Source organism: Paroedura picta, chromosome 1 (assembly GCF_049243985.1).
Source record: "Paroedura picta isolate Pp20150507F chromosome 1, Ppicta_v3.0, whole genome shotgun sequence".
In the NCBI taxonomy this organism is placed as follows: Eukaryota; Metazoa; Chordata; class Lepidosauria; order Squamata; family Gekkonidae; genus Paroedura; species Paroedura picta.
This window is the reverse complement of record NC_135369.1, coordinates 21,788,325-21,813,940: the sequence shown is the minus strand read 5'-3', so window position 1 is coordinate 21,813,940 and position 25,616 is coordinate 21,788,325. Positions and strand designations below refer to the sequence as shown.

General features: G+C 48.4%; 1 protein-coding gene across 5 annotated transcripts; it reads left to right on the top strand.

The window, feature by feature from the left end:
• Positions 1 to 599: 599 nt before the first annotated feature.
• POLR3GL (RNA polymerase III subunit GL) lies at positions 600 to 21,503 on the top strand. 5 transcript variants are annotated; one of them, XM_077326485.1, is made up of 9 exons: positions 644 to 742; positions 2,490 to 2,547; positions 7,221 to 7,356; positions 7,984 to 8,113; positions 12,751 to 12,819; positions 14,358 to 14,414; positions 14,894 to 14,967; positions 17,008 to 17,121; positions 20,988 to 21,503. In XM_077326485.1, the coding sequence occupies exons 3-9, from the start codon at positions 7,231 to 7,233 to the stop codon at positions 21,072 to 21,074; spliced, it is 657 nt and encodes a 218-aa protein (XP_077182600.1). In that variant the 5' UTR covers positions 644 to 742; positions 2,490 to 2,547; positions 7,221 to 7,230; the 3' UTR covers positions 21,075 to 21,503. The 5 variants fall into 5 exon arrangements, with proteins under 5 accessions (XP_077182594.1, XP_077182600.1, XP_077182586.1 ...); XM_077326471.1 differs by having other exon boundaries at positions 7,168 to 7,356; XM_077326479.1 differs by lacking the exon at positions 2,490 to 2,547 and having other exon boundaries at positions 600 to 742; positions 7,168 to 7,356.
• Positions 21,504 to 25,616: the final 4,113 nt, after the last annotated feature.

Genomic DNA, 25,616 nt, shown 5'->3' with positions numbered 1-25,616 from the left:
CAAGCTGATGTGGGATCTCCACAATATTTTAGGTCATTTTTTGCACTGCTTCTCGTTTCTGTAACCCCATTCCAGTTCAAGGCCTGTCCCTATCAATTGCATTGAGCCTTAGGAAGAAAGGCATACTATAACAAATCGAACATACTGTTGTATAACCTTGCGCGTATGCCTGTGTATATATTTACACCCACATTACACAAGCAATATAATGTCCTGACATCGGAAGGAATTAAGACTGCAGTCCTACCCATACATTATACTTCGGCGTCCCTTTTTCTTTGAATTTTTGATGACTGCTGTTCGGAAGTCCATCTTAACGACCTCACACTGTTTGTGGTCCTTGCGTGCCTTTATCCTGGATCTTGCATTTAAATGTCATAAACACAGAGGGGGTCTGTCGTGATCTTATGCATTTTTAACTTCTACCGAATCAAACGGGGAGGGAAAAAACTGCACGCGCAACCCTTTTCGACGTACATTAAAACGACCTAGTCCAAAGCCCAAATTCCCGAGGACTGCAGATCAGCCGCCTCTCCCGACAGCCCTGCAGAGACCTCCCCGGCTTCCCGCGAGTTTCGTCCCCACGCCCCGCCCCCACGCCTTGAACTTCTCCCTCGCCATTGGCTGTGAGTCTACCGGCTCCGCCCCTTTAGAACGTTGTGTATCCGGCTTCGGAACCCCGGGCGCTGCCTGGTGCCCCCGTCCCACGTGCGTTTGCAAAGGAAAGGAAGCGCCAGCGACGGTAAAGCCTGGGGGAGGGTTTGGATTGATTGGCTGCTTGGATCCGTTCGGTCCATTTCGGTCGCGCGCTAGCCCAATAACGCGCTTGGGAAGGAAGAAGGCCGGCAGGGTCCCGCCCACTTGGGGGGTTGGGGGAGGAGGAATGGCTGACGAATGATGGGGGGGGGGGGATTTGAGGAAAGTCGCCCCTGGAGGTTTAAGCGGCAGTTAACCTGGACCGTGTGTTGCATTAGGCCAGGGGTCTAAACTGCGGCCCTCCAGATGTCCATGGACTACAATTCCCATGAGCCCATGGCAGCATTCGCTGTCAGGGGCTCATGGGAATTGTAGTCCATGGGCATCTGGAGGGCCGCAGTTTGACTACCCCTGTATTAGGCTTTGTGTTAAGCTAGGGGTGGCCGCGCTGCCAGCAGGGGCTCATGGGAATTGTAGTTCATGGGCACCTGGAGAACTACAGTGCGGCCGCCCCTGCGATGCCTTTGCTGGATGGGAACAAAAGCCGGTTTAGTCCAGCATCCCTTTTCCTGCTGGGAAGCTCAAAGGAAGCCTGTTGTTTGCCCCCAGTCTCTGGTAGTTCAAAGGTATACCTACCCCTGAGCTTACCTGGAGTTCTCAAATCTTTTTAAAAAGCCATCTGAGCCGGAGCTGTCACTGCATCAGTTGGAGGGGATGACATCCATTTAATGATGCCTTTCTTTTCCCTGAATCTCTTGCGCCTCCTTGGTAGACGGGCCTCCTCCCTTTGAGCTCCGAGAAGGGGGACATTTCTCCTTATCCGCTCCCTCTCTATTTCCTAGTATGCTACGGATGGTTAATAGGATTACCTTTTGGAGAATTGTGACCTCTTTGTATTTAGTGTCTTTTGGTGGTGAGGATGAGTTGGAAATGAGATTGCTGCAGGGGCTGCAGGGGTGATATTGGTAAGGTTTTAATTAGTTCATTAATGCTGATTATGTAGGCCCCTCTCACACACAAAACTGAAAGCCCTGCACAAAGGAGCATCTGAATGCTGTAACGTTTTTATGCTGTCTTTCCACTTGGGGGGGCTCAAGGCAGTGGGTGTAATTCTCTCCAATTTGATCCCCATAAGAGTCCGTTGAGGTCGGGTGAGGTTGGGAAAACAACTGACTCAAGCTCACCTAGAAAGCTGTATAATCCCCGGGATATCTGAACCTACATCCTCCAAATTTTAGCTAGTCTTGTCCAGGGGTAGTCAAACTGCGGCCCTCCAGATGTCCATGGACTACAATTCCCAGAAGCCCCTGCCAGCATTCGCTGGCAGGGGCTCCTGGGAATTGTAGTCCATGGACATTTGGAGGGCCGCAGTTTGACTACCCCTGGTCTTGACACTAGCTGGTTTGGTGAGCCAGTTTGGTGTAGTGCCAGTTTGGTGTAGTGGTTAGGAGTGCGGACTTCTAATCTGGCATGCCAGGTTCGATCCTACACTCCCCCACATGCAACCAGCTGGGTGACCTTGGGCTCCCCACAGCCCTGATAAAACTGTTCTGACCGAGCAGTGATATCAGGGCTCTCTCAGCCTCACCCACCCCACAGGGTGTCTGTTGTGGGGAGAGGAATGTGAAGGCGACTGTAAGCCGCTTTGAGCCTCCTTCGGGTAGGGAAAAGCGGCATATAAGAACCAACTCTTCTTCTTCTACTCTTAGCCATTACATTTCACTGGGTTAATAAGTCATGTTTGCAAATTAATGTGTTTTATATCTTTTCTTTCTTCCCACTGGGGACCACAGCCGTTTCCATCACTCTCCTCTCCTCCCTTGTATCTTCACAACATCCCTGTGAGTTAAGGTAGGCTGAGAGTGTGTAACTGATAACCCAGCAAGCTTTCATTGTAGGGTGGAGATTTGAGTTTGGGTCTGCCCAGATCCTAGTGTAACAGTTTAAACACTGTACCACACTGAGAGATTCAAGTGGGTAGCCGTGTTGGTCTGAAGCAGCACTAAGGAAGTCTGAGGAAGAGTGCTTGGACTTGAATAAATCTTTGTTGATCTTAAAGGTGCCACTGGACTCTGATTTTGTTTTGTTGTACCACACTGGTTGGTTTCCACAACTAGTAGCCAAATCTCACACATGTATACTCAGAACTAAGGCCTGCCACATCGTATTCTGCTCTTCTGTTTATGCGGAGGGTCAAATAACAGTATGGGTCTAGCTGCATCTTGACAGATCTTGAGGTCTAGAAACGTGTTCACTAGGGAGTATACTTTTAATTACCAATTGCAACTAAATGCAAATCAAGAAACACAAATCTTCAATACCTGTGTGGTGAAATAAAGTGTGGCAGCCAATTTTAGGGCTGGAATATACAATATACATGGTCCATTATGAAGAAGAAAATCTGGGAGAGTTTTATTTAATTATTTGATTTACTAGGGGCAAAGCCCGTTGTCTCCAAGAATACAACGGGCGCTAGAACTTGGCAGTGGGAAGAGGAAGGGGAGGAGTTGTCCAGTCTGTAAGGGCATGGGGTTGTCATGTGTGTTGTGTGGGAGGTTGTGGTGGCATGGTGGCAAATGAGGCCATGGGTGTGGAGATATGGGTGTCAAGAACCTGTGGTGTGGAATGTTTGTTGATTGTGGGAGAGGACTGAACTTTGGGAATTGTGGCCTAGTGGTTACAGATGAGCTTTCCAGAGCCATGTCCTCAGATATGTGAAGGGAAAATCAGACTGGAGACTCTTCTTAGGGGAAGATTACATGGCAACCAATTCCCCCCAGTTCTGCGTCATTTCCCTTATTGTGTGAATTAGGCCACATTCACCGAAATGCCCCTCTGCCCTAATACACATAGGGTAGTCACAGTACACAGGTGTCCACCCTGTTCCTTCTGTGTCCCATATTTTCACTGTTGTTAAAATGTTATGTGCCCACATGCTTCTTTCATGGTTGCTCCTTAGAACGGATTTTTGTACCCTATTGCTTACTACCCAAAGGAGTCTCAAAGCGGTTTACAAACAACTTTTCCATTTGTTTCTCCACAATAGTCAACCTGTGAGGTATGTAGGGTTGTGAGAGATCTGAGAGAACTGGGAATGGGCCGCAGTGACCCAGCAGGCCTCAGATGTCTCAAAGCATTTTCCAATCGTCTTCCCCTTCTCTCCCCATAGCAGACTCCCCATGAGGGAGGTGGGGTAGCGAGCCTCACAGGGAAGCTGGCAACCCTAAGAGGAAGACTGTCTGTGCACAGCAGTCTTGACCTTAGTAAGGGTTTTAATACTGTTTTTTTATTTGCCAGGCCAAGGTTATTTGCCAGTTACTATTTCAGTGACGATGTGTCTCCAGACATTTACTTGTTCTCTATTTAGTTTCAGGCTGTAAATATTTATTTAGATCTTCCTGCACTTTCCAGACTCACAGGATTGATGCTGGTCTGCCTGTCTGCACTCCAGAATACAAACAGTTGCTGATAAGGGCTGGCCATAACCCATAGGCCAGGAGGGACACTCCTGCACCACTCCCTACCAACTGCAGGCAAAAACGGCTGATTTGAAGGCTGGACTCTGAGGCATTGTACGATTTTGAAGTCCCACCTCCAAACCTCCAGGAATATTTCCAACCCAGGGGTAGCCAACCTACAGGTGTGGCCTGGAGAGCTCCTGGAATTACATCTCACCTGCAGAGTATAAAGATCAGCTCCCCAGGCAGAAAGGGCTACTTTGGACAGGGTTGTGGTAGAGAAGAAACATTTAAGGCTTCCCACAGGGGTTGTTGTTGAATTGAAAGACTTGAGGCCTACTGCACAGGGTTGTTGTGCAGATGAAACAGGAGACAAAAGAGCCAGCTTCCTCTGCAGAATAACGCTGTGCAGTGGCCTCAAATCTGCAGAGAGTTGCAAAGAAGAAAGACACATGGCTTGGCTGTGTCTAACCCCCGGCCAGAGCAGTATTTAAAGTGAGAAGGGGCTTTTCTGTGGCCTCCTTGTCAGGCAATTTTTTGGTAGAAGGGGAAAGCCCCCCACACACACACTCAAAAGGAAGGCCCTCAGGCTCCCCTGCGTTGCTCTTGGAAAGGCCTCCTTCCCTCAGTCAGGGCCTGTCAGAGGCTCCTTCTCAGCAGGCCTGAAGGGGGGGAGGGGGAGCACTCTGCAGCCTCCTGCCAGCTCTGTCAAGGTTCTGAGGCAATTTGCAGTTGGACATGACAGTTAGGACAGCCTTGGGGCAAAAAGGGCTGGCACAGCCTGTCCAAGCCTCATCCCCCTTGGCAGCCCTACTGACCTCCTCTCCCTTTGGTGGTCAGGAGCAGACTGGTAGCCATTTCTCCAGATTGCCCCTGGCTGGATGGAATTTTGGTCTGTCCTGATGAGGGGCCGATAGGAAGGCACTTTGCGCGCCTCCCCATTGGCTGCTTGGCCCTGGATGGACACTCGGAGGGCCCAATCAGGAGCCGCTTTGCGGCTCCTTATTGGGCCCTCTGAGTTTTTATCCTGGACAGGGCCCGCCCTAACTCCTCCCCAGGTGGCCTTACTCTTTTATTTAATAGGACCCTGTCCTATTTAAAGATTTAATAGGACCCTGTCCTATTTAAAGATACCCTGCACCATCCGGCATGCCAGCTCAGGGGGAGGACTTCCAACATTGTTACATAAAACACACATAACAATAAAATTATATACAGTTTTAACTTTAAAATCATAATCTTAATTTTAATTGATATCTGCAGTCTAGCCCTGACCTGGACAGCTCAGGCTAGATGGGCCTTCTGAGATCTCAGAAGCTAAGCAGGGTCCGCCCTGGTTAGTACTTGAATGGGAGTCCTCTAAGGCAGGGGTAGTCAACCTGTGGTCCTCCAGATGTCCATGGACTACAATTCCCACGAGCTCATGGGAATTGTAGTCCATGGACATCTGGAGGACCACAGGTTGACTACCCCTGCTCTAAGGAAGTCCAGGGTTGCTATGCAGAGGCCAGGCCATGGCAAGCCAACTTTGTTCATCCCTTGCCTTGCAAACCCCATGAGATGTTGCTATAAATTAGAAATGACATGGATCCCTGTAATCTAGTTTATGCTTGCTTTAAAAATAATTCTGAGACTGAAGGAGACATGGTATAACCCAACTTTGTCAGATCTGGAAGCTAAACAGGGTCTGTATTTGGAAGGAAGACCACCAATGAAATTGTAGATGAGGAGGGCAATGGCAAGCCACTTCTGCATCTCATTTGCCTTGAGAGCCCCTTTATGGGGTCACTGTAATTTGGCTGCAGCCTGATGACACTTCACACAAAGATAATTTTAGATAGTTGGTTCTGGCATTTGGAAATGATACCCGCCTATTAACTGTTCTATAAAAGTTCAGCTCTTATTGGTATGATTGTACTTTTTTAATGTCATTTTTGTCCCCTTTAATGAAGACCAAACAAAGGTGTGGTACTCTTGGGTACGTTTGGTGTGATTGCAGAAAACATTCAGCTTGTTTTTTAATGGAAGAGGCAGTGCTGTCGAGTGGTGAGAGCGGCAAGCTAGTCCTAGGCGATCTTTTCAGTGGGAGTACTGGGGGCGGGGAAAGACACACCTGCACAGTGTCCACTGAGGAAGAAATCGCTGTCCTAGCTGCCAAGCAACAGGAGAAGTGGTTCATCTTTAGAAATTTGTAAACAGAGGCTGGATAGCCATCTGACCGAGAGACTGATTCTGTGAAGGTTCAAGGGAGTGGCAGGTTACAGTGGATGAGTGAGACGGTTGTGAGTGTCTTGCATGGTATGGAGGGTTGGACTAGATCAGGGGTAGTCAACCTGTGGTCCTCCAGATGTTCATGGACTACAATTCCCATGAGCCCCTGCCAGCATTTGCATTTGGACATCTGGAGGACCACAGGTTGACTACCCCTGGGCTAGATGACCCAGGAGGTCCCTTCCAACTCTTTTATTCTATGATTCTAGAAGAAACCAGGGTTATACTTGGGAGTAATCTGTGTCCCATTAGTGCTTCCAGTATCTCTAGGGCTCACCTGGGATCTGGCGGGTGGTGTGCAGGCCCAGGAGGTTAAGCCCTACTGGCACAACCAGCACATCAGGAAGGTACAGTGGCTGCTTTGGCGGAGAACTGGCCTTCCATGCCAAGCATCATGATCTGGCATGCCACAGTTGGGCTCATGTGTAGGGGCCTTCCAGACCCTGATCTAGGAGACCTGGTTTCATATCCCACTCTGGCATGAGCCTTGCTGAGTGCTGTTGGGTCAGTCACTCTCTCTCAGCTTAATCTAATTCATGGTGGCTGAGGTTAAAATGGCAAGAGGAGAATCATGTACGTCCCCCTGAGTACCTTGGAAAAAGGATAGGATAGTAATGCATCATATGTACCTGGCAAGGGAGACACCAGGATCATAAATAGTCATGCACTGGATGGATTGATTGTTGCTTGGGGGATCAGGACGCAATAATAAATGTTCCCTTTTGTCCTGTTGATGCCACAGGTTCCACCTTCCAGCAGAAATCAACCCCAAGATCTATGTTTGCTTCTTCCCAGACAGCAAGTCATGGCTGGAAGAGGCGGCAGAGGGAGGGGCAGGGGCGGTCACATGACCTTCAACGTCGAAGCTGTGGGCATCGGAAAGGGAGAAGCCCTGCCCCCACCCACTCTGCAGCCATCACCACTGTTTCCTGTGAGTCCTGCCCCCTTCTTTATTATTATTATTATTATTATTATTATTATTATTATTATTATTATTATTATTATTATTATTATTATTATTATTGGATTTCTAACCTGCCGCTCTCCTGAGGCTCGCAGCGGGTAACAACATGTAAAACCCCCATAAAACTCCTAATACATAAAACACCTAAAAACAATCCCCAACCCACCCCCCCTGATGGCAGCGGAACTATCCGGGAAACCAGGGGTCACTGCTGATGTGGGGGGTGGCGATCTAAAAAGGGGAGGCACAGGCCTCAACCATAAGCCTGGTGGGAGAGCTCTGTCTTGCAGGCCCTGCAGAAGGATGGCAAATCCCGCAAGGCCCGCAGCTCCTCTGGCAGCTCATTCCACCAGGCGGGGGCCAGGACTAAAAAGGCCCTGGCCCTGGTCGAGGCGAGACGCGCCTCCCGGGGGCCAGGAACCACCAATAAATTAATCCCCGCCAAGCGTAATGCCCTGTTTTAATCCTGGGTTTAGCCACCTGATTTGAAATACTTACATAATCAGATAAATTCTTTGTTTACCGACCCCCTAGGTATTTGGCTAAATTTTTTCCCCTGCAAGGTTTCACTTTTCTCGTTGCTTATTCTCCTAGCCCCTGGAATACAAACCAGTCCCTTTACAAACTGGCGAAGAGGTAGAATATATGTTGGCCCTGAAGCAAGAACTGAGGGGAGCGATGAAGAACCTGCCATATTTCATCAAACCATCAGCGCCCAAGAAAGGTAACAGGAACTAAGGAATGCTCAGGAATACCTGGAAGAGGCTACTATGCAGAAGGCTGGAGCCAGACATATTTTAATTTTGTTTAAGGGGAAAAGCAACAGGTCACTTTTCCAGCTGCAAAGCTACTGCTAGAGATAAGCCAAAAACAAAATCAAAAGGCCAAAATAATGAGCCAAAATCCAGTTTTATTAGGTATATATTAAGCAAACTAGCTTCAAAACCCGTTCCTAAGAACGGGCCTTGAAAGGGTCCCCTCCCCTGGCCCATGGCCAGGCAGCTTAAGGTGGCTTTGGGCCGCAGCTCGTAGCCAGATTAAGAGGGATGGGCGGGGGTTGGCCAGGTTGTGAGCGGGCCCGAGACAGAGCTCCTTAGCAGGCAGTCAGCAGACTGGAAGGCTCTCATTAGCAAGCCCAGCCTAGCAGGCCAAGAGGCCCTCATTAGCAGGCCCTCCACCAGGACCCTTTGCCCAGGGCCCTCTCCCCTTACCTGCTGCTGGCTCCAGGCACTGAGGCGTGTCTGAGAGCAAAGAGGCTAGAATCCAGGGACGGAGGGCGGGAGCTGCAGGGGCTATTCCAGCTTGGACAGCCGGACACATTCCACCCCCCAGGCTGTTTCACAAATATATAGAGGAACCATGGATAAGGATTAATCATTCAACTTCTTGGCAATCATGATTGCCAAGAAGTTGAATGATTAATATACTTAATATACCTAATAAGAGTGAATGAGAGACTTGTTATTTTGGCCTTTTGATTTCATTTTTGGCTTATCTATAACATTGGGAAATCAACAGTGCAGCTTCTTTGCAAAGCTACTGCTGCCATTGATTGGTTGACCTGGTGTGATGTCACAGAATGTCTGCACGTGTTTTAATGGAGATGGATCAGTCACGCTATGTAGAAGGCGAGTGTGACTGCTGTAACGGAGAAGAAACACATGGGTTTGAGATGGAGGATGACACGGAACTTGAGGGAGTGGCCTGTTGACAAAAATGAGAAACGAAGTCAGTTAGGAGGAGGCTGCTGGATTGGAAGTTCTGGGGAGAGATTTCTTAGGGTTGCCGCTATAACTGGGGTGTTTTTTGGCAGAGATCCTGCAGGTTAAAAAGCTGAGTGGCAGTTTTTGAATTTCTGTGCTCCACTCAAATAGGGGTAGTCAAACTGCGGCCCTCCAGATGTCCATGGACTACAATTCCCAGGAGCCCCGTGCCAGCATTCGCTGGCAGGGGACTCCTGGGAATTGTAGTCCATGGACATCTGGAGGGCCGCAGTTTGACTACCCCTGGTTTAGAGCACCGTATTCTGCCTGAAGACAAAATGTTACTGTGTTTAGAAGGCAGTGGCTTTTTCTAAGCAAGTGTGAAATATTGGTTGTGGGTGCTGGAGAACTGAGTTCAAGTTTACATGCAGCCATGAAGCAGTTGAGGAAGGTATCTTGAGGTAAATCACTCCCCCTCCATGTAAGTGTCCTGACAGGATTCCTCTCTGCGTAATTATTTCAGAATGTTAAAACAAAACATGACAGGGTGTTAGGAAGGTGTTAGGAAGGGGCAGCCACAGAATATGGCAGCCACATGTGGAGCTTCCCCTTCATAACATCTGCCAGAACTTCATTACCTGGCAAGTAACGTTTGTCATAAGGATGACAGGAAGTGAAGCGAGTCCTTCTTGGGCCCTCTGCTAGCCTCCTCTGTGAATTGAGAATTTAGATCAGGGGTAGTCAAACTGCGGCCCTCCAGATGTCCATGGACTACAATTCCCAGGAGCCCTTGCCAGCATTCGCCAGCGAATGCTGGCAAGGGCTCCTGGGAATTGTAGTCCATGGACATCTGGAGGGCCGCAGTTTGACTACCCATGATTTAGATCTATAGGAGCTTTTGGTTGTCTTATATATTTCTGATGGCCCTCTTAGCAGAACTTCGTGGCATTCACTTTTGGAATTGTGGTACTTTGTGTTTATAGAACAGGGAGGGGAGATTCATGTTGCCCTTTTCAACTCCGATTCGTTATCACTGGCTCTGCACACACAGTTGTGTAAATCATAACCATAGCAGTGCATATGCTGCAGTTACCCCGCACAAGATTTGGTGTTGAGCACAAAATCTAGCATCCTGAGAACGTTAATTTCCTTTTTTAAAAGTCCCTAGTCGTTATGGTTACAAAGATGACCTTCAAAATGTGCGTGTAGAATGCCTGTGAAATCTTAGGTGGGCTGAACAATGTTTCCACTAGACAGAGTGAAGTTTATCTTGAGCAACGTTCCCCGTCATTTAGCAGAAGGGATGAAATTATGCAAACGACTACCCTTCTTTGACAATGCAATTAAATTAATCTTTATATAGGTTGCAGAATGCAGGTTTTCTAGGCAGAGAATTCTTACGTGGAGCAAGAATACTTTGGGGCCAGTTGTCTCTTGCTATCCCATCTTTGGGGCCAGTTGTCTCTTGCTATCCCATCTTAGGCATGTTTACGCAGGAGTAAGCAATAAAATTGCAACATGGTGGGCCCCAGTGGCCTTTGAGGATGTTTGTTAAAAGGTTAGGGCAGCGGTCCGCAAGCTTCCGTTTGCTGCGGACCTCTGTGGCGTAGTGGGAGGAGAGGGCGGCCCGGGGGCCCACGCACGCGCGGCAGCCCCAGCGCAAATGCGCATGCGCGGATTGCCGCGCACGTGCGTTTGCGCCCGGCAGTCCGTGCATGCGCGTTTGCGCCACCGCTATGCCGGCGGCCGCGGCTTCCCCTCCTGGCCCTTCCGGGTCGCGAGCAAATCAGCCGCTAAAGCGGCCAATTAGCTTGCGGCTCGGCAAGCTTCTCTTCTCTTCCCTCCCCTCCTGAAGCGATAAGCTTGCCGGGCCGCGAGCTAATTGGCTGCTTTGGCGGCCGATTTGCTTGCGGCCTGGCGAGCTTCTCGCTTCGGGAGGGGGAGAAGGAGCTGCGGCCCGGCGCCGAGGCCTTCGCAGCCTGGCGCTGGGCTGCGGCCCGCGGATTGGGGACCACTGGGTTAGGGTATGTTTCCTGCGTTGGCAAGGGTACAGTTCCCATCCTTATGTCTCTAGATCTCAGCAATGGCTGGTAGCTGTTGGGTCTCATTTCTGGTGGATGTGCATCTAAATACATGTGCATGAACATTAAGGCAGCATGCGAGGCACACACCCCAAAAAAAATAATTTTGTGTATTGCATTTTTATCCCATTTTCCTTCAGGAAGCACATGCTAGCTCCCCTCTGTCCTCACAACTGCCTTCTGAGGGAGGTTACGCTGGGAGAGTACGAATGGCCTGAGATCACATAGCTGGCTTCATAGCAGCATGGGGATTTGAATCTGTGTCTCCCAAATCCTGGAAATAGCTTGGTATAGTGGTTAGGAGTGCAGACTTCGAATCTGGCGAGCCCAGTTTGATTCCCCACTCCCCCCCCCTCCCCCCACCTGCAGCCATCTGGGTGACTTTGGACTCCTCACAGCACTAATAAAGCTGTTCTGATCGAGCAGGAATATCAGGGCTCTCTCAGCTTCACCCACCTCACAGGGCGCCTGTTGTGGGGAGAGGAAAGGGAAGGTGAATGTAAGCCATTTTGAGTTTCCTTCGGGGAGAGAAAAGCGGCATATAAGAACCAACTCTTCTTCTTCTTCAGTAATCTCAGGGCTCTCTCAGCCTCACCCACCTCACAGGGTGTCTGTTGTGAGGCGAGGAAGGGAAGGCAATTGAGCGGCATGTAAGAACCAACTCTTCTTCTAATCTGATATTCTGCTCACAGTACCATACTGCCGTCTTTGCCTTTTAAATCTGAGGGAGATGGCTGTCTGCAGAGTAGATGAATATGTGGTGAAACTTTCAGCCATGGATAGTAAGTAGCACAGGGTGCACAAGGATTGTTATTATTAAATTTCAATGCTGCCTTTCCTAAACTGGTTCAGCGTGGTATGGTGCTGAGGGATGCTGAGCCAGTGATTATTGGCATGAGAATTTGGGCATCCCTGTTTCCCTGTATGAAATGTTGGGGAGTATCACTGTATCTTATTGTATACTTGCTGGCTCCTGTCGGATTACAGAGCAACAGAATGTGGCCAGGCTCAGGCAAAACTGGAATCTCTTCATGTTCTGGAGACTCCGCAGGTAGAAAAGTGCGATGTAAATGCTGGAGAGAATCACTGTACCCAATAGCAAACGGGCTGGCGCTTGTGCGGATGACAAAAGCAACAGAATGGGGCCAGGCACAAAGTAGGAGTCTCTACATACACCAGGGGAAAATGTGATGTCTTCAGTCACCCTGAAAAGAAAAGCAGCCTAATGTGAACTGAGCATGCTCCACGAGGCCTGAAATGTTGACAGGAACTGAGAGTGGGTAAATGGGAAAATTCCCCTTAGGTGGAGAGGAGATTAATTTGCTTGGGAGGTTTCTGAGGGTGAGATTTACAGGTTGTTTGTTCTTCCTGCACTTTATTCCCAGAGCTGTAAAGAATGGACAGTATAAAAATCCAAATAAATAAATAAATAAAAATAAAATCTCACAAAGCATACTCTTCATGGGAGTGTGGACTGGGGTGGGGGAAGGCATTTCTTTCCCTAAGTCTAAAAAAAGGACTGGCCCTTCCAGTTTGTTGATACACGTTTATATGCTGTTTTTTCTCTCCGCCCCCAGATGTGGAGCGTTACTCTGACAAATACCAGATGTCCGGTCCTATCGATAACGCCATTGAGTGGAGCCCAGGTGTGTCTGAGAATATCTTTCCCTCGCATAATTTAATATCCTAGAAGGATCGACGTGCTGGTTTGTTGCTACAGAAACAAAGGATCTTGTGGCACCTGGGGAAAAAAATATTGAGCAGTGTTTAGTACGCCAGCGTCTTTCTTGGATTAGAACCTTATTGAGTCAGCCGCGTTAAAGGTTATTCTCGGTTGTCAGGGACGCATTTGGATATCGAGAAAAGCCACTGTAAGCAGCTGGAGTAAAGGGCAATCAAATTCAGCAAGGGCCAAGCTGTGACACTTGTTTGTGAAGGTGATGCATATATGCAAGATAAAACGTTTTGCGGGGAGAGAGATCCCTATAGTTCCACCCCCTCCCTTTTGGTTTTAAGGCTGCAATCCTAAACACACAGATTAATTTCCCTTGAATTTAATGGGGTTCACTTCTGATTGCATATGTTTTGCATTGCACTGCAAATCCCCGAGATGTTACCAGGGCCAATCTGTGGGTTTGGAATGGCTTTCTTACGTCAGGCTACCTTATACGCTCTCCTTTGCGTGTTGCTTGCTAGATCGGTTTGTGGTTTTTCCATGACTCTAAGGAAGATCAGAGGTTACAGGGTTGCCGACAGGTCCCTTGCATGGGACAGTTGAAGCTTTTAATGGCATGGAAGTCAGACACATCCCGTTTTCTTTTTTCTAGGCCAGCCTTTCTCAACTTTTTTACCATTGACAAACCCCTGAAACATCCTTCAGGCTTTGAGAAACCCCAGAAGTGGTGCAATCCTGCAAAATATGGTTGGGAAGCATAGCTGTGGACACGCCCACCCGAGGCTCCTCCCCTTCCCACTCCCTCCAGGCCCATCATTGGCCATTCTGGGAGGCGGATGTTGCCATGACCATATATGGGAGCCTTTTCCAACTATTTAACCTTTGAGAAACCCAAGAAGTGGTGCGATCGTGCAGAATATGGTTGGGAAGGAGAGCTGTGGACACGCCCACACGGGGCCCACCCCTTCCCATCCCCTCCAGGCCCATCATTGGCTGGGGGAGAGGTCAGTATGACCATATAACTCAATAAATGTTTAACAAATGTTAAAAAAATATATTAAAAATGTATTAACTCCCAGCCTTTTTGGGAAACCCTTCTACGACCAATCAAGGAGCACCTTGTTGAGGAAATCTGCTCAAGCCAATTGGCAGTTCTCTCCGAGAGATGAGATTATCTTCACAATATGTTCCATGCTCAGCAAGTGTTAAAAACCAAACTATAAGTTTAATCTCTCCCCGTCTCCCCCAATCCGATTGCAGGAGCCGGAGCTACCTGGGGAGAAACAATGCCTACTATTTCCCAGGCGTTTCTCCACACTGATTATTGGGAATAATTGGAGAGTTTCTCATCTCGTGGAAGCGACATTGCCGTTTCATAACTTGTTTTCTAAAAAATAACAAAACACCTAATCAAGAATTGCTAAGGGCCCTGAAATATATATATTTTTAAAGAACTTTACACGCTCATGTTTCGCATGTGTACCTAACTGGCTAAATTTGTCTTCATAGACTGGAGACGGCTGCCTCAAGAGTTGAAAATCCGAGTGCGGAAGATTCGAAAGCAGAGTAAGTGCTTTTCAAAATATGACGGAGGGTCTGAGTCTGTACCAAATCAGACCCATCAAAAGGGTCCATCAAAGACAGCACTGTCTACTCAGACTGTCAGTGGCTCTCTAAGGCAGGGGTAGTCAAACTGCGGCCCTCCAGATGTCCATGGACTACAATTCCCATGAGCCCCTGCTGGGGCTCATGGGAATTGTAGTCCATGGACATCTGGAGGGCCGCAGTTTGACTACCTCTGCTCTAAGGTTTCAGGCTGAGTTTTTCCACGTCACCTTTTGCCAGGAGATGCCGGGGATTGAACCTGGGATCTTCTGTATGCAAAGCACTGCGTCTTCCACTGAGCCACAGTAGACGGTACTGAGCCTTGTCTGACCGATTGCCTGACATGAAGCAGGTTGATGTGTTCAACCAGTTGCCAACGCAAACCTGATGGGTTTCTTAAGGTCTAGGCCAATACTGTAATCGTCTTCTTTTTGGCACAGGAGTGACCGTCCTCCCCCCCAAGCGGAAAACCCAGCTGCCAGTGGACAAGGAGGAAGCTATTAAGAAACTGGAGGTAGGCCCAAATGTTGCCATGGGACCCTTCAGGCAGTCATGCGATGGGCTGGGGATTCCTGGCCAGCCTTGAGAGTTGTCGTGAGGACAGAATTCCACTAGAATTTCTCTGGTTCTCTTTGTGTGAGCCACTTTATCATCGGCTCATGCTGCTTTTGGCTGAGAAGGGCTTTTTGTACAGTTCCTGGTTTTGTGTGTTGAGGGGCGGCCTGATGGGCCAACGTTGGCCAACTGCTTGATCGTGTTGAGAGTTTTGCTGCTGCATTTTTGTAGGAGCAATGGCAGTGAAAAGAATTTGCAGCCCTAATCCCCATCCTATACCCCTCCTCTTTGTCAAATTCCTGAAGGTTTCTAAGCAAGCAGTCCCACACCAGTGTTGTGCAGATGGAAACAGGGACACGCTTTTTCTTGTACCTCCTATTCTTGTACCAGGGCTTACTTCCTGAACAGTCTCTTCACACATGGATAAGGGCCCCACCGGCTGTGTGTTGGCTCCTTTACTGTGCAATGGTTGGTCCTCTATTTGGAATGTCGCATCCTGCTCTTTACACTAGAAGTCCATGCTCATAATTATTCTACAATTGGTTTGATATAATTTGATTTATTGGTTTTATAAACCACCCCTTTCAGCACAGCCATCTTGGGGTGGTTGTTGGCAGTTCAGAGTATAGTTCAGGTGCTGGACAGTATGAAATTGTTCTCTTTGTGCAGTGCATGACCCGTTGGTGCTCATGTGCTAGAGCAGCCTTTGTTAACATTTTTACTATTCAGAAACCCCTGAAGCATTCTTCAGGCTTTGAAAAACTGGAGATGCTGGGGATTGAAAGGATCTTCTGCATGAAAAGCAAATGTTCTATCCCTGAGCCACAGCCCTTCTCCAAGCACTGAGTCTGAGGGCCAGAGATCTGCGTCCTAATAATCTATTATTATTATTATTTTATTATTTATTCAATTTATAAACCTGCCACTCACACACAGTGGCTCATGGGGGGGGGAACGGCATTCACACCCACAGTAAAACTCCTTAAAATAGTAAAACCAATTAAAACTCACCTATGGCGGACACAGATAACCCACCCGCCCCCCACCCTACAGGCTTCAGAGGACACTGTGGGGTCAGCCAATGACCTGGCTGTTTCAGGGAGGGGTCCCTGGTCTAACCAAGCACATAGAGATACTTTGCATGTGTCCCAACCCTGTTTAGACAAGACACAAAGCCTCTGCAGAAATCACAAAGGAGAACCAGCTTTGTGTTCCGATTAGGTTTTAGCCGGGAAATGTGAAAAAAGTACATATGTAAAAAAGTACATTAGGGATTCAGGTCTTCCTGAGCTGAAAATATACCTGAAAAATACCTTATCAGTATTTTTCAAGTATATTTGGCATTCCAAAAGTGTTGGATTTTGGGGCGAAACTGGAAAATAAATCCTGGATATTTTGGGGAACCAGGAAGATTGGGGAAATAGCTGAGACAGGGAGGTTGCATCCCCACATATTAGCTGTCTCCCCTGCCTTTTCCTCCTTTTCTGCAGTCCACTTAAACAAGCCTGTTTTAAACAGATTGTAGAAAAGATTGAGGCAACAGCTGAGAGTCTGGGAAATTTCTTCATACCCATCAGCTGTTCCCCACCTTTTTTCTTCTGCAGTCCCTTCTAAAAAAAAAATCCTGTTTTTTTCCATCTTCGGTCAATTGGACCTGAAAAAAAATCTCAATACTTTGCCGGTATTGGGAATCCAGAATATTTCAGAAATCCCCAAATTTGGGGAGAAGAGTCCGATGTACCTGAACTGAAAAAATAACCTGCATACTCCATTGCTCCTGTTTTCTGGTTTCTGTTCTTAGCCAACACCTGAGCCTGTGGCTGCCTTGTGGGGGTGTGCCCTCTGGGGCTCAAGGGTTGTTAGTGTGAACCACCAGCATCCTTCACCTCTCCCTCTTTGCCCCTGGATCCCATTTTTAGAGTCAGGAGCCATCCCTGGAAAGTATCATGTAATAAGAAAGAAGGATTAGAACAAATACATGTGCATATCTTTCCCCTAGACGCTGGAAAAAAAGGAGGAGGAGGTGACATCCGAAGAGGAAGAGGAGAAAGAAGAGGGTGAGGAAGGGAAAGAGGAAGAGGAAGAAGAATATGACGAGGAGGAATTTGAAGAGGTACGTTGCTTTGCTTCTGAAGGTTCCCCAGCCCTTGGCAGAGGAGGGAATTTCAGAACACACAGGGGCCTGCTCAGGGAAAAAGTTCCCTGCCCCTTGGAAAGTGGGGAATAACTGCAAATTGCCATGAATTAAGGACTGGTCTCTGTAGAGTTGCCAGCTCCCAGGTGGAGACGGAGATCTCCTGGGATTGGAATTGATGTCCAGGTGGCAGATCAGTTCCTGGGGAGAAAATGGCTGCTTGGAAGGTGGGCTCTGCAGCAAGTCCCTGCCCAGACTCCACCCCCACCCCCAAATCTCCAGGAATTTCCCCAGCCTGGAGTTGGCAACTCTAGGTCTGGGCTGCAGAATGAGGTCAGAATTCTGAGGGGGTGATATGGGCTGCCCCAGTTCAGACTCTTGGTGGGGAAGGCCTCCCTTTTACGACTTTCCCCATAAAAATAAAATCCTGCCCACTGGGGTTAAAAGTTCTAGCCTAGCTGTTCCCAGACTGCGTTAGCTCCCAGGTCCAGGCTCTTCTGAAAGCGGGAGAACCATGAAAACAGTGTCGTCTGAAGAGGTGCACCTGCCGGCTCCTTCCGTGACCCATCTGAGCCGTGTCAAGCGGAGTTGGTTGCCGCCAGCTAACAAACTGTGGCACAGCTTTCCGAGTCGTCTCTGCTTCGTCTCTGTGGAAACGAGCCATCCGTCTTCGTCCCCGCTTGCTATTTTTGTCTTGACACCTCATGTAATGTCGGTGGGGGAACTGGGAGAAGAGCAGCCGTGGCAGCAACTGGGTCGCCAAGGAGGCTTTGGGAGACGTCTTTAGTCTGCTCTATTGTCCTCCCACCCAATCGTTCCCCGGCTGGAAAGGCAAGAGACTGGAGGGAGACAAGGAAGCCAGAGAGGGCAACTCGGCTTGAGGGAGGATGGTCAGCCCCACTCCCACCTGGTGGAAAGGAGCAACCGCCATAACCATTGTAAGGCCACTGTGTAGAACAAGAAGAGGAAGAAGAGTTGGTTCTTATATTCCACTTTTCTCTACCCGAAGGAGTTTCAAAACGGCTTACATTTGCCTTCCCTTTCCTCTCCCCACAACAGACACCCTGTGAGGGAGGTGAGGCTGAGAGAGCCCTGATATAACTGAAGAAGAGTTGGTTCTTACATGCCGCTTTTCCCTACCTGAAGGGGGCTCAAAGCGGCTTACAGTCGCCTTCTCTTTCCTCTCCCCACAACAGACACCCTGTGAGGTGGGTGAGGCTGAGAGAGCCCTGATATCACTGCTCAGTCAGAACAGTTTTATCAGTGCTGGGGTCATCCGGCTGGTTGCATGTGGGGGAGTGCAGAATCGAACCCGGCTTGTCAGATTAGAAGTCCGCACTCCTAACTACCACACCAAACTGGTGCGGCCTCATTTGGGTGTACAGCAGGGGTCCCCAATCCCTGGTCCGCGGCCTGGTACCGGGCCGCAAAGGCCATCGTACCGGGCCGCCAGTGGCCGCGCCTGCCTCCCCCGCCCTGCAGCGAGAAGGGGGGAAAGAGGCCAGCACAGCAGCCGGTGCGGCAGCCGGCGCGCCAGCGACGCTAACGCGCATGCGTGGAACTGCCGCGCATGCGTGTTAGCGCCACCTGGTGGCCAAAACGCGCATGCGTGGCAGTTCTGCCCGTGCGTGTTTTTGAGCAACTGCGGCAGGCGGGCCGCTGGCTCTCCCCCACCCCCGGAGGCGGTCCCCGACCAGATGAAGGTTGGGGACCGCTGGTGTACAGTTCGAGCCACCGTATCCCCCAAAAGGCTGCTTTTTATACCCTGCTTTTCACTACCCAAAGGAGTCACTACCCAAAATGGTTTACTAACACCTTCCCCTTCCTCTCCCCACAGCAGACACCCTGTGAAGTAGGTGGGGTGGCTGAGAGAGCTCCAATAGAACTGCTCTGTGAGAACAGCCCAAGCTACAGAGCTGGAAAAAGTACAGAGGAGGGCAATCAGGATGAATTGGGGGTTGGAACATCTTCCCTGTGAGGAAGGACTGAAGAGACTTGGGCCCCTTATGCATACATTGGATAATGCACTTTAAGTGAGCAGCTGGATTTTCCTGTGCAGGACAAAACAAGATAATCTACTTCTAAAGTGCATTGGAAGTGCATTATCCATATGCATAAGTGGCCTTAGGACTTCTCAGTTTTGAAAAGAGATAGCTGGGGGCCATGGTGGAGGTTTATAGAGATTTGACAAAGATAAACTCCCCCCTCCAAAAAAAAAATACTAGCAGTCTAAGACATCCAGTGAAGCTGATGAGCAGTAGATTCAGGATGCACAAAAGGAGGTTCTTGTTGACACAGAGAGTGATTAAAATGTGGAATTTTTTGCCAGAGGATGGAGTGATGGCCATAGGCATAAACAGCCTTAAATGAAGTTTAGATAGACTTAATCTATCAGTGGTGACTAGCCATAGTGACTGAGGGAAACCTCCACATTCAGAGGCAGTAAATCTCTGAATCCCGGAACCAGGAGGCAATAGCAGGGGAAGGCCTCAACCTCTATGCCCTGTTGTTGGCCTTCCAGAGGAACTGGTTGGCCACTCTGTGAGACAGGATACTGGACGAGATGGACCACTGCTCTGATCTAGCAGGGCTCTTCTTAACAGGAAGAGGGGAACAGATCACTTACTTCGCACTTAAAACCAAGGACAAAAGTGCCATTCTTTTAATCCGTGCTTCCAGAGCAGATTGTCCCTTCTTAATTTACCAGATAATTTCTCAGTAGGCCTTTGCTCTGAGGGGTCCCAACCAGCTAAAGAGCCCCTGGGGTCACACTGTACTTGATCTATTCAGTTCACCCAGGCCTCCGGGACAAAGACAATGAACATATGGCCCCCACAGCATGGTCTGAGTGGACAGTGAGGTCTTGCCTGTGGCATAGCCCAGGGGCTGTTTGGATCCTCCTTTGGTTGGAGAATGCTTCCTTGCCAGCAGAGGCAAGGGCCCTCTTCTCTCCAAAAGAAAAGGCTCCTACCCAAGTCATATGTAAACATTGAGAGAGCTTTGGTATGCCTAGCCTGGAGAGAAGATGACTAAGAGTTGCTATGATTGACATCTTCAAATACTTGAGGGGCTGTCACATAGAGCAAGGGTAGTCAACCTGTGGTCTTCCAGATGCCCATGGACTACAATTCCCATGAGCCCCTGCCAGCAAATGCTGGCAGGGGCTCATGGGAATTGTAGTCCATGGACATCTGGAAGACCACAGGTTGACTACCCCTGACATAGAGGATGGAAAAGAGTTGCTTTCAGCTGCCACAGATCAATAGGTTGAAATTAATTCAAAATAATTTTCAGCTAAACATCCGGAAAAAGTTCCTGACAGTTAAAGCGGTTCCTCAGTGGAACGGGCTTCCTCGGGAGGTGTTGGGTTGTCCTTCTTTTTAAGCAGAGGCTAGAGAATCATCTGAGAGAAATGCAGCTTTTATTAACTTAGGCAGATTGCGAGTGGGTGGACAGGAAGATGTTCCAGTGTTTGTCTCTTGTGGCCCTTCCTTGCATACCCAGGGAATTGCTGTGGGATGGGAGATTAATTCCTTCCAGGCCAGGCTGGATTCTGGAGATTTTTAGTAGTGGAGGGGATCACTTGGGCATGAAATTGGGGTCACCGTGGATGGGCAGGTAGTTGGGAGTTCCTGCATTGTGCAGGGGGTTGGACTAGATGACCCTGCAGGTCCCTTCCAACTGTACGATTCTATGATTCATTCCTATCCCCAGCCCTTATGTACATTATGTATTGTTCTGGATTTGAACTGTAAGCCACTTTGAGAGCAAGCCTAGCGGAAAAGCAGGGTCTACATGCTGAAAGGTAGCAAAATACTTTTTCACTTTCTCTTCTGCCTGTACAGGAGACAGACTATATCATGTCCTACTTCGACAACGGTGAAGACTTTGGGGGCGACAGCGACGACAACATGGACGAGGCCGTATATTGAACTGTGATGGGCTGCAGATGCAAGACATTTCCATCTTGTGCACAAAACAACTCCTTTCCTGTCGATATGTTCTGCCGTCCCTGGGGGATCCTGCTGACTCACATTGAGTGTCTTCCCTGACTCACTGGGAATGGATTTTCCTCAACCTCTCATCATGTGTGCGGCCTCCAGATGGCGCCATCAGTCTATCATTCTGTCAGCCTTTTCCGTGGCTCAGGGATTGTGACTGGACCAGCGCCCATCAAAATAACCAGCCTGCCTCTGCCAAAGAAAGTTGACTGGGTCAAGTAGAAATCCTGCTTTATTTACAGTGCCACCTTTGGAACGGAGGAGCACATTCCTGGGAGGAAATGGCAATCTTCTGTCAGCCAAAAGATCACTAATGCTGAGGAGAAACAGATTCAAATAAATATTTTCTTTGGGTTCCAAGGATCCTCTCTTTTCACTTCCCCTCTCTGCCCTGAAATGCAGTGGTTTCTTATAAAAGGAGCTCTTTTAATGCCACAGTTCTGAAAAACAAGTATCTTTTCCATGTTTCAGCATTGTGAATGTTGGCGGACGGGGGAGGTAGGGAGGGGCTTTCCAGCATTTTTCAAGAATTAGGAAGAATCTCCCACAATCTTCCTGGGCTTGTGATATGAACCCTTCCTCCCAGTATCTGCTTCTTGTACTCTGGATGAGTCGATCATCCTGCCGTATGATGTGAATGTGTGAATTTTAAAAAAGAAAGCATGTTGTTTTAAAGCATGTTAGGAGAAAGCGGCATCAAACCTTTCTTATTTTATTAAAAAAATATTTTACCTTGCTTCTCCAAAAAAAACCAAAAACCCCAAATCGTCTGTCCAAAGCAGTTTGAGGACAGAAACCCGAAACATATTACAATGTTAAAATGAACCTACTGCATTACCGACAAATAAAGCAGTAACAGGTTATAAACAAATTAAAAACTTGTTGTTTTGCTTAATCCCCTTCCCCCCATAAATTTTATTTCTTGTGCTGTTCTAAGAAGGTCACCGTGTAAACGATCCCTTCTGTTTAAAATTTTGATTTTGTAATATGCTTAAGTTCCCATTTTGCCACAACTTCAATCACACCTCAGCCATTTTAGGCATCCAGACTGCTGCAGTTCCTGCTCCTGTTAATTTTTCATCCTGGTATGTTTTTAAAGCCTTCCTTTCCTCTATGGAAGTCCTGGGGCCATACATGATCCCCCTTTTATCTGTTTTCTCTATACTGGAACCTTGTGAGTGAGGTTAGGCCAAGAGAGAATGACTGACCCAAGATTACCCAGCAAGCATTGTGGCAAGTAAGGTCATGTAGAAGAAGGTTGTTTTTTATATTCTGCTTTTCACAAGAAGGTGGTAGTGCTCATGGTTTCCCCATGGAAATTTGGAATTCTTCCTTTTAAAAATGCTGATATGTGTGCTTCTATTGGCTGAGTGCCTGCAGTTTTTAGCAGCATACCAAACAAAAGTGACCCTTTCCTGACATTGACTGCAATGGTAGAAAAGTGTCAGTGGCTGGAATGCTAGGCTTCAGGGTACCGCTGAATACAGAAGAGCAAGGTGGGTTTGAAAAGGAGGCTTCCTTAACTTCCTGGTTGGATATTTTGAAGTGCAATTGCTTCTTCTGAGAAAGTGGAATGGGAATGAGGTGTGTTGCGGCATGGCTTCATTCTTGATCTCGCTGGCAAAGGCTCTCTGGGATTAACAGAGCCAGCTTGGTGTAGTGGTTAAGAGCAGAGGCCTCTAATCTGGAAAGACAGGTTTGATTCCCCACTCCTTCGCATGCAGCCAGCTGGGTGACCTTGGGCTTGTCACAGTGCTGTTAGAGTTGTTCTTATAGAGCAGTTCTGTCAGAGCTCTCTTGGCCCCACCTACCTCATAGGGTGTCTGTTATGGGGAGAGGAATGAGATTGTAAGCCGCTTTGAGACTCCTTCGGGTAGTGAAAAGCAGAGTATAAAAAACTATTATTAAACAGTGTTAAAGCAGAAGTATTCTGTGCATTTCAGTTGTGAATTTCCTACACTCTGCAGGGGGTTGGACTAGATGACCCTGGAGGTCCCCTTCCAACTCTATGATTCTGAGAGCATTCGATCACTCTGCTGTTAGATAAGTTGACTCATCCCAGCCTTCTCTCCCAGAAGCGAGCTGTGCTGCAGTGGCATTGTATAAAATCCACCACACTCTTCATGGAACCAGGTCAGCTGAAAAAAACTGTGGTTATGGTCAGGAACTAAACTCAGTTTGGAAAAGAGAGAGACAATTCAGATAGTTTCCTGTTGGGGAGCTGTCTTTATTTTAGCAGCTCTGCGCTTTTTAAAATATTTGCAATATAAGATTTTTGTCTTTTTCTGTTTGCCTTGTTTTGGATGCATGAGTTTGGCCTCACCCTCCAGGACAATGCCATTTCTTTAGCTCAGAAAAACACAAACCACTCAGGGAGAAACAGCAGTAAAATGTTTGCAAATGTGATTTGGGGGTCTCAGATTTCCACAAGACGGTGCTCAAGGCTGGAGCCACAAGACCCAACCTTGGTCCTCCCTATAGAGTTCCTTTTTGTTGTTTTGCATGTTCTCTCTTCCCACGCATGCTGGACTCTTTCCAGATCAGGACTATGGTATTGTGTAGAACAGGGGTAGTCAAACTGCGGCCCTCCAGATGTCCGCTGGCAGGGGCTCATGGGAATTGTAGTCCATGGACATCTGGAGGGCCGCAGTTTGACTACCCCTGGTGTAGAATAAAGTTCAGCTGTCACCCAAACAGAAACAGTTTGGTGCAGGCGGTGGACTATTTCAACCATTGCAGAAGACCTTATGGCCGTGTGTTCTTGCACAACGTCTCAAATACTTCCTCATTTCAGGGTAACAGCAATGGAAGGGGGGGGGGCTGAAACTGATCAACTTGTGGTCCTGATCCAAAGTAGGAACATGGTACACTGGAAGCACAGTGTATGACTGTGATGGAATTCACAGATTGGGCCCAGGGATCCTAAGCCTCTCATAGTGTGGTATGGTGATAAAGAGCAGCAGCTTCATAGAATCATAGAATCAAAGAGTTGGAAGGGGCCATACAGGCCATCTAGTCCAACCCCCTGCTCAACGCAGGATCAACCCAAAGCATCCTAAAGCATCCAAGAATCCTAAAGCATCGAAGAATCTGGTGAGCCAATGTTTGATCGCTTGCTCCTCCATATTCAGGTAGCTGGGTGACCTTTGGCTAGTCACAGCCCTGATAGGGCTGCTCAGTCAGGGCAGCACTATCAGAACTCTCTCAGCCCCGCCTACCTCACAGGTGTGGGGAGAGGAAGGGAAGGCGATCGGAAGCCGCTTTGAGGCTCCTTCGGGCAATGAAAAGCTGGGTATAAAAACCAACACTTCTTCATATCTTGTGAAATGGAAACTGGCCTTGGGCAGGGAAAATGAAAAGGTGTTTCACGGGGGAGAGTTTCTGTAGAGAAACCGGGAAACAGCAAGAGCTGTCGTTGGTGCCCTGCCTCTGTGGAATTGTTCACACGTTGGCCATGGGACAGAGCATGCTGGAAGGAGTGGGTGACAGGGCAGGCCACAGTGGAGTTTGTGTGGAACAGAGGAAAGTGCCAAGCGTAAGGCTGGGTGTGTCTTCTTTCCCAGTGCGTAAACGGTCTACCTGAGAACCCATCCACCAGCGTAAAGCCCCTCCAAGCTCTGGCCAACCTCAGAAAGGTGCAAATTATTAGGAGATCCGTTGTTTTTTAATGTTTTTGTTTTCTATAATTCTTTTACAGTTGGTTGTTATCCACCCTGAGCTGACCAGGGAGAGGCGGGATAGAAATTTTAAAAATATATGCTTACAGCATCTTAGGTAGATTTCTGCTTCCTGACGCCATCCAGTAAGCTTCAGAGGCAAGTGAGGTTCTGATCCCACCTCTCCCATCTGTGCAGCCTCCGAGGGGCCGGGCTCCTTCGAAGCAGCCGGAAAGAGGAGACTGAGATGCGGAAGGCGCCATGCCAGGGAGAATGAAGTTTTGCAATTCCATACAGTAAACAAGTTCCCCCTCTTGGCACTGTTCTGTTTCCAAAACAGCATCGCTCTTGACAATGCCCACCGGACATGTGAGTCCCACTTGGCTGACCCCTGTGGAGGATTTCATGTTCTTAACGTTGTTTGAGGAGCCAACGGGGAGATTTGACACAAACCACTGAACGTACACGGAGGAGACTAAAGTCCGGGTGTGAGGTTTGGGACCTGGGAAACAAGCTCTCTACCCACCCTTTACTCATAGTACTGTATTTTGTGTCTTTCTCCTGTGGTGGCTCGTCATCAGATCTGTGCACCATACAACCACCTCTATCTGACCATAATCGGACTGTTGAGCAACCGGCCCAAGGCCATCCAGCCAGCTTCCATGGCAGCGGGAATTTGAACCTGATTGCCCTGACCGTGGTCCTGGATTCTAATCACTGCACCACACTATCTCTCTGCTGTAATTAAACTAACCCTGCTATGTGTGAGCATCCCATTGTGGGTTGCTATGCCAACCATGATTCATAAAAGAACAAA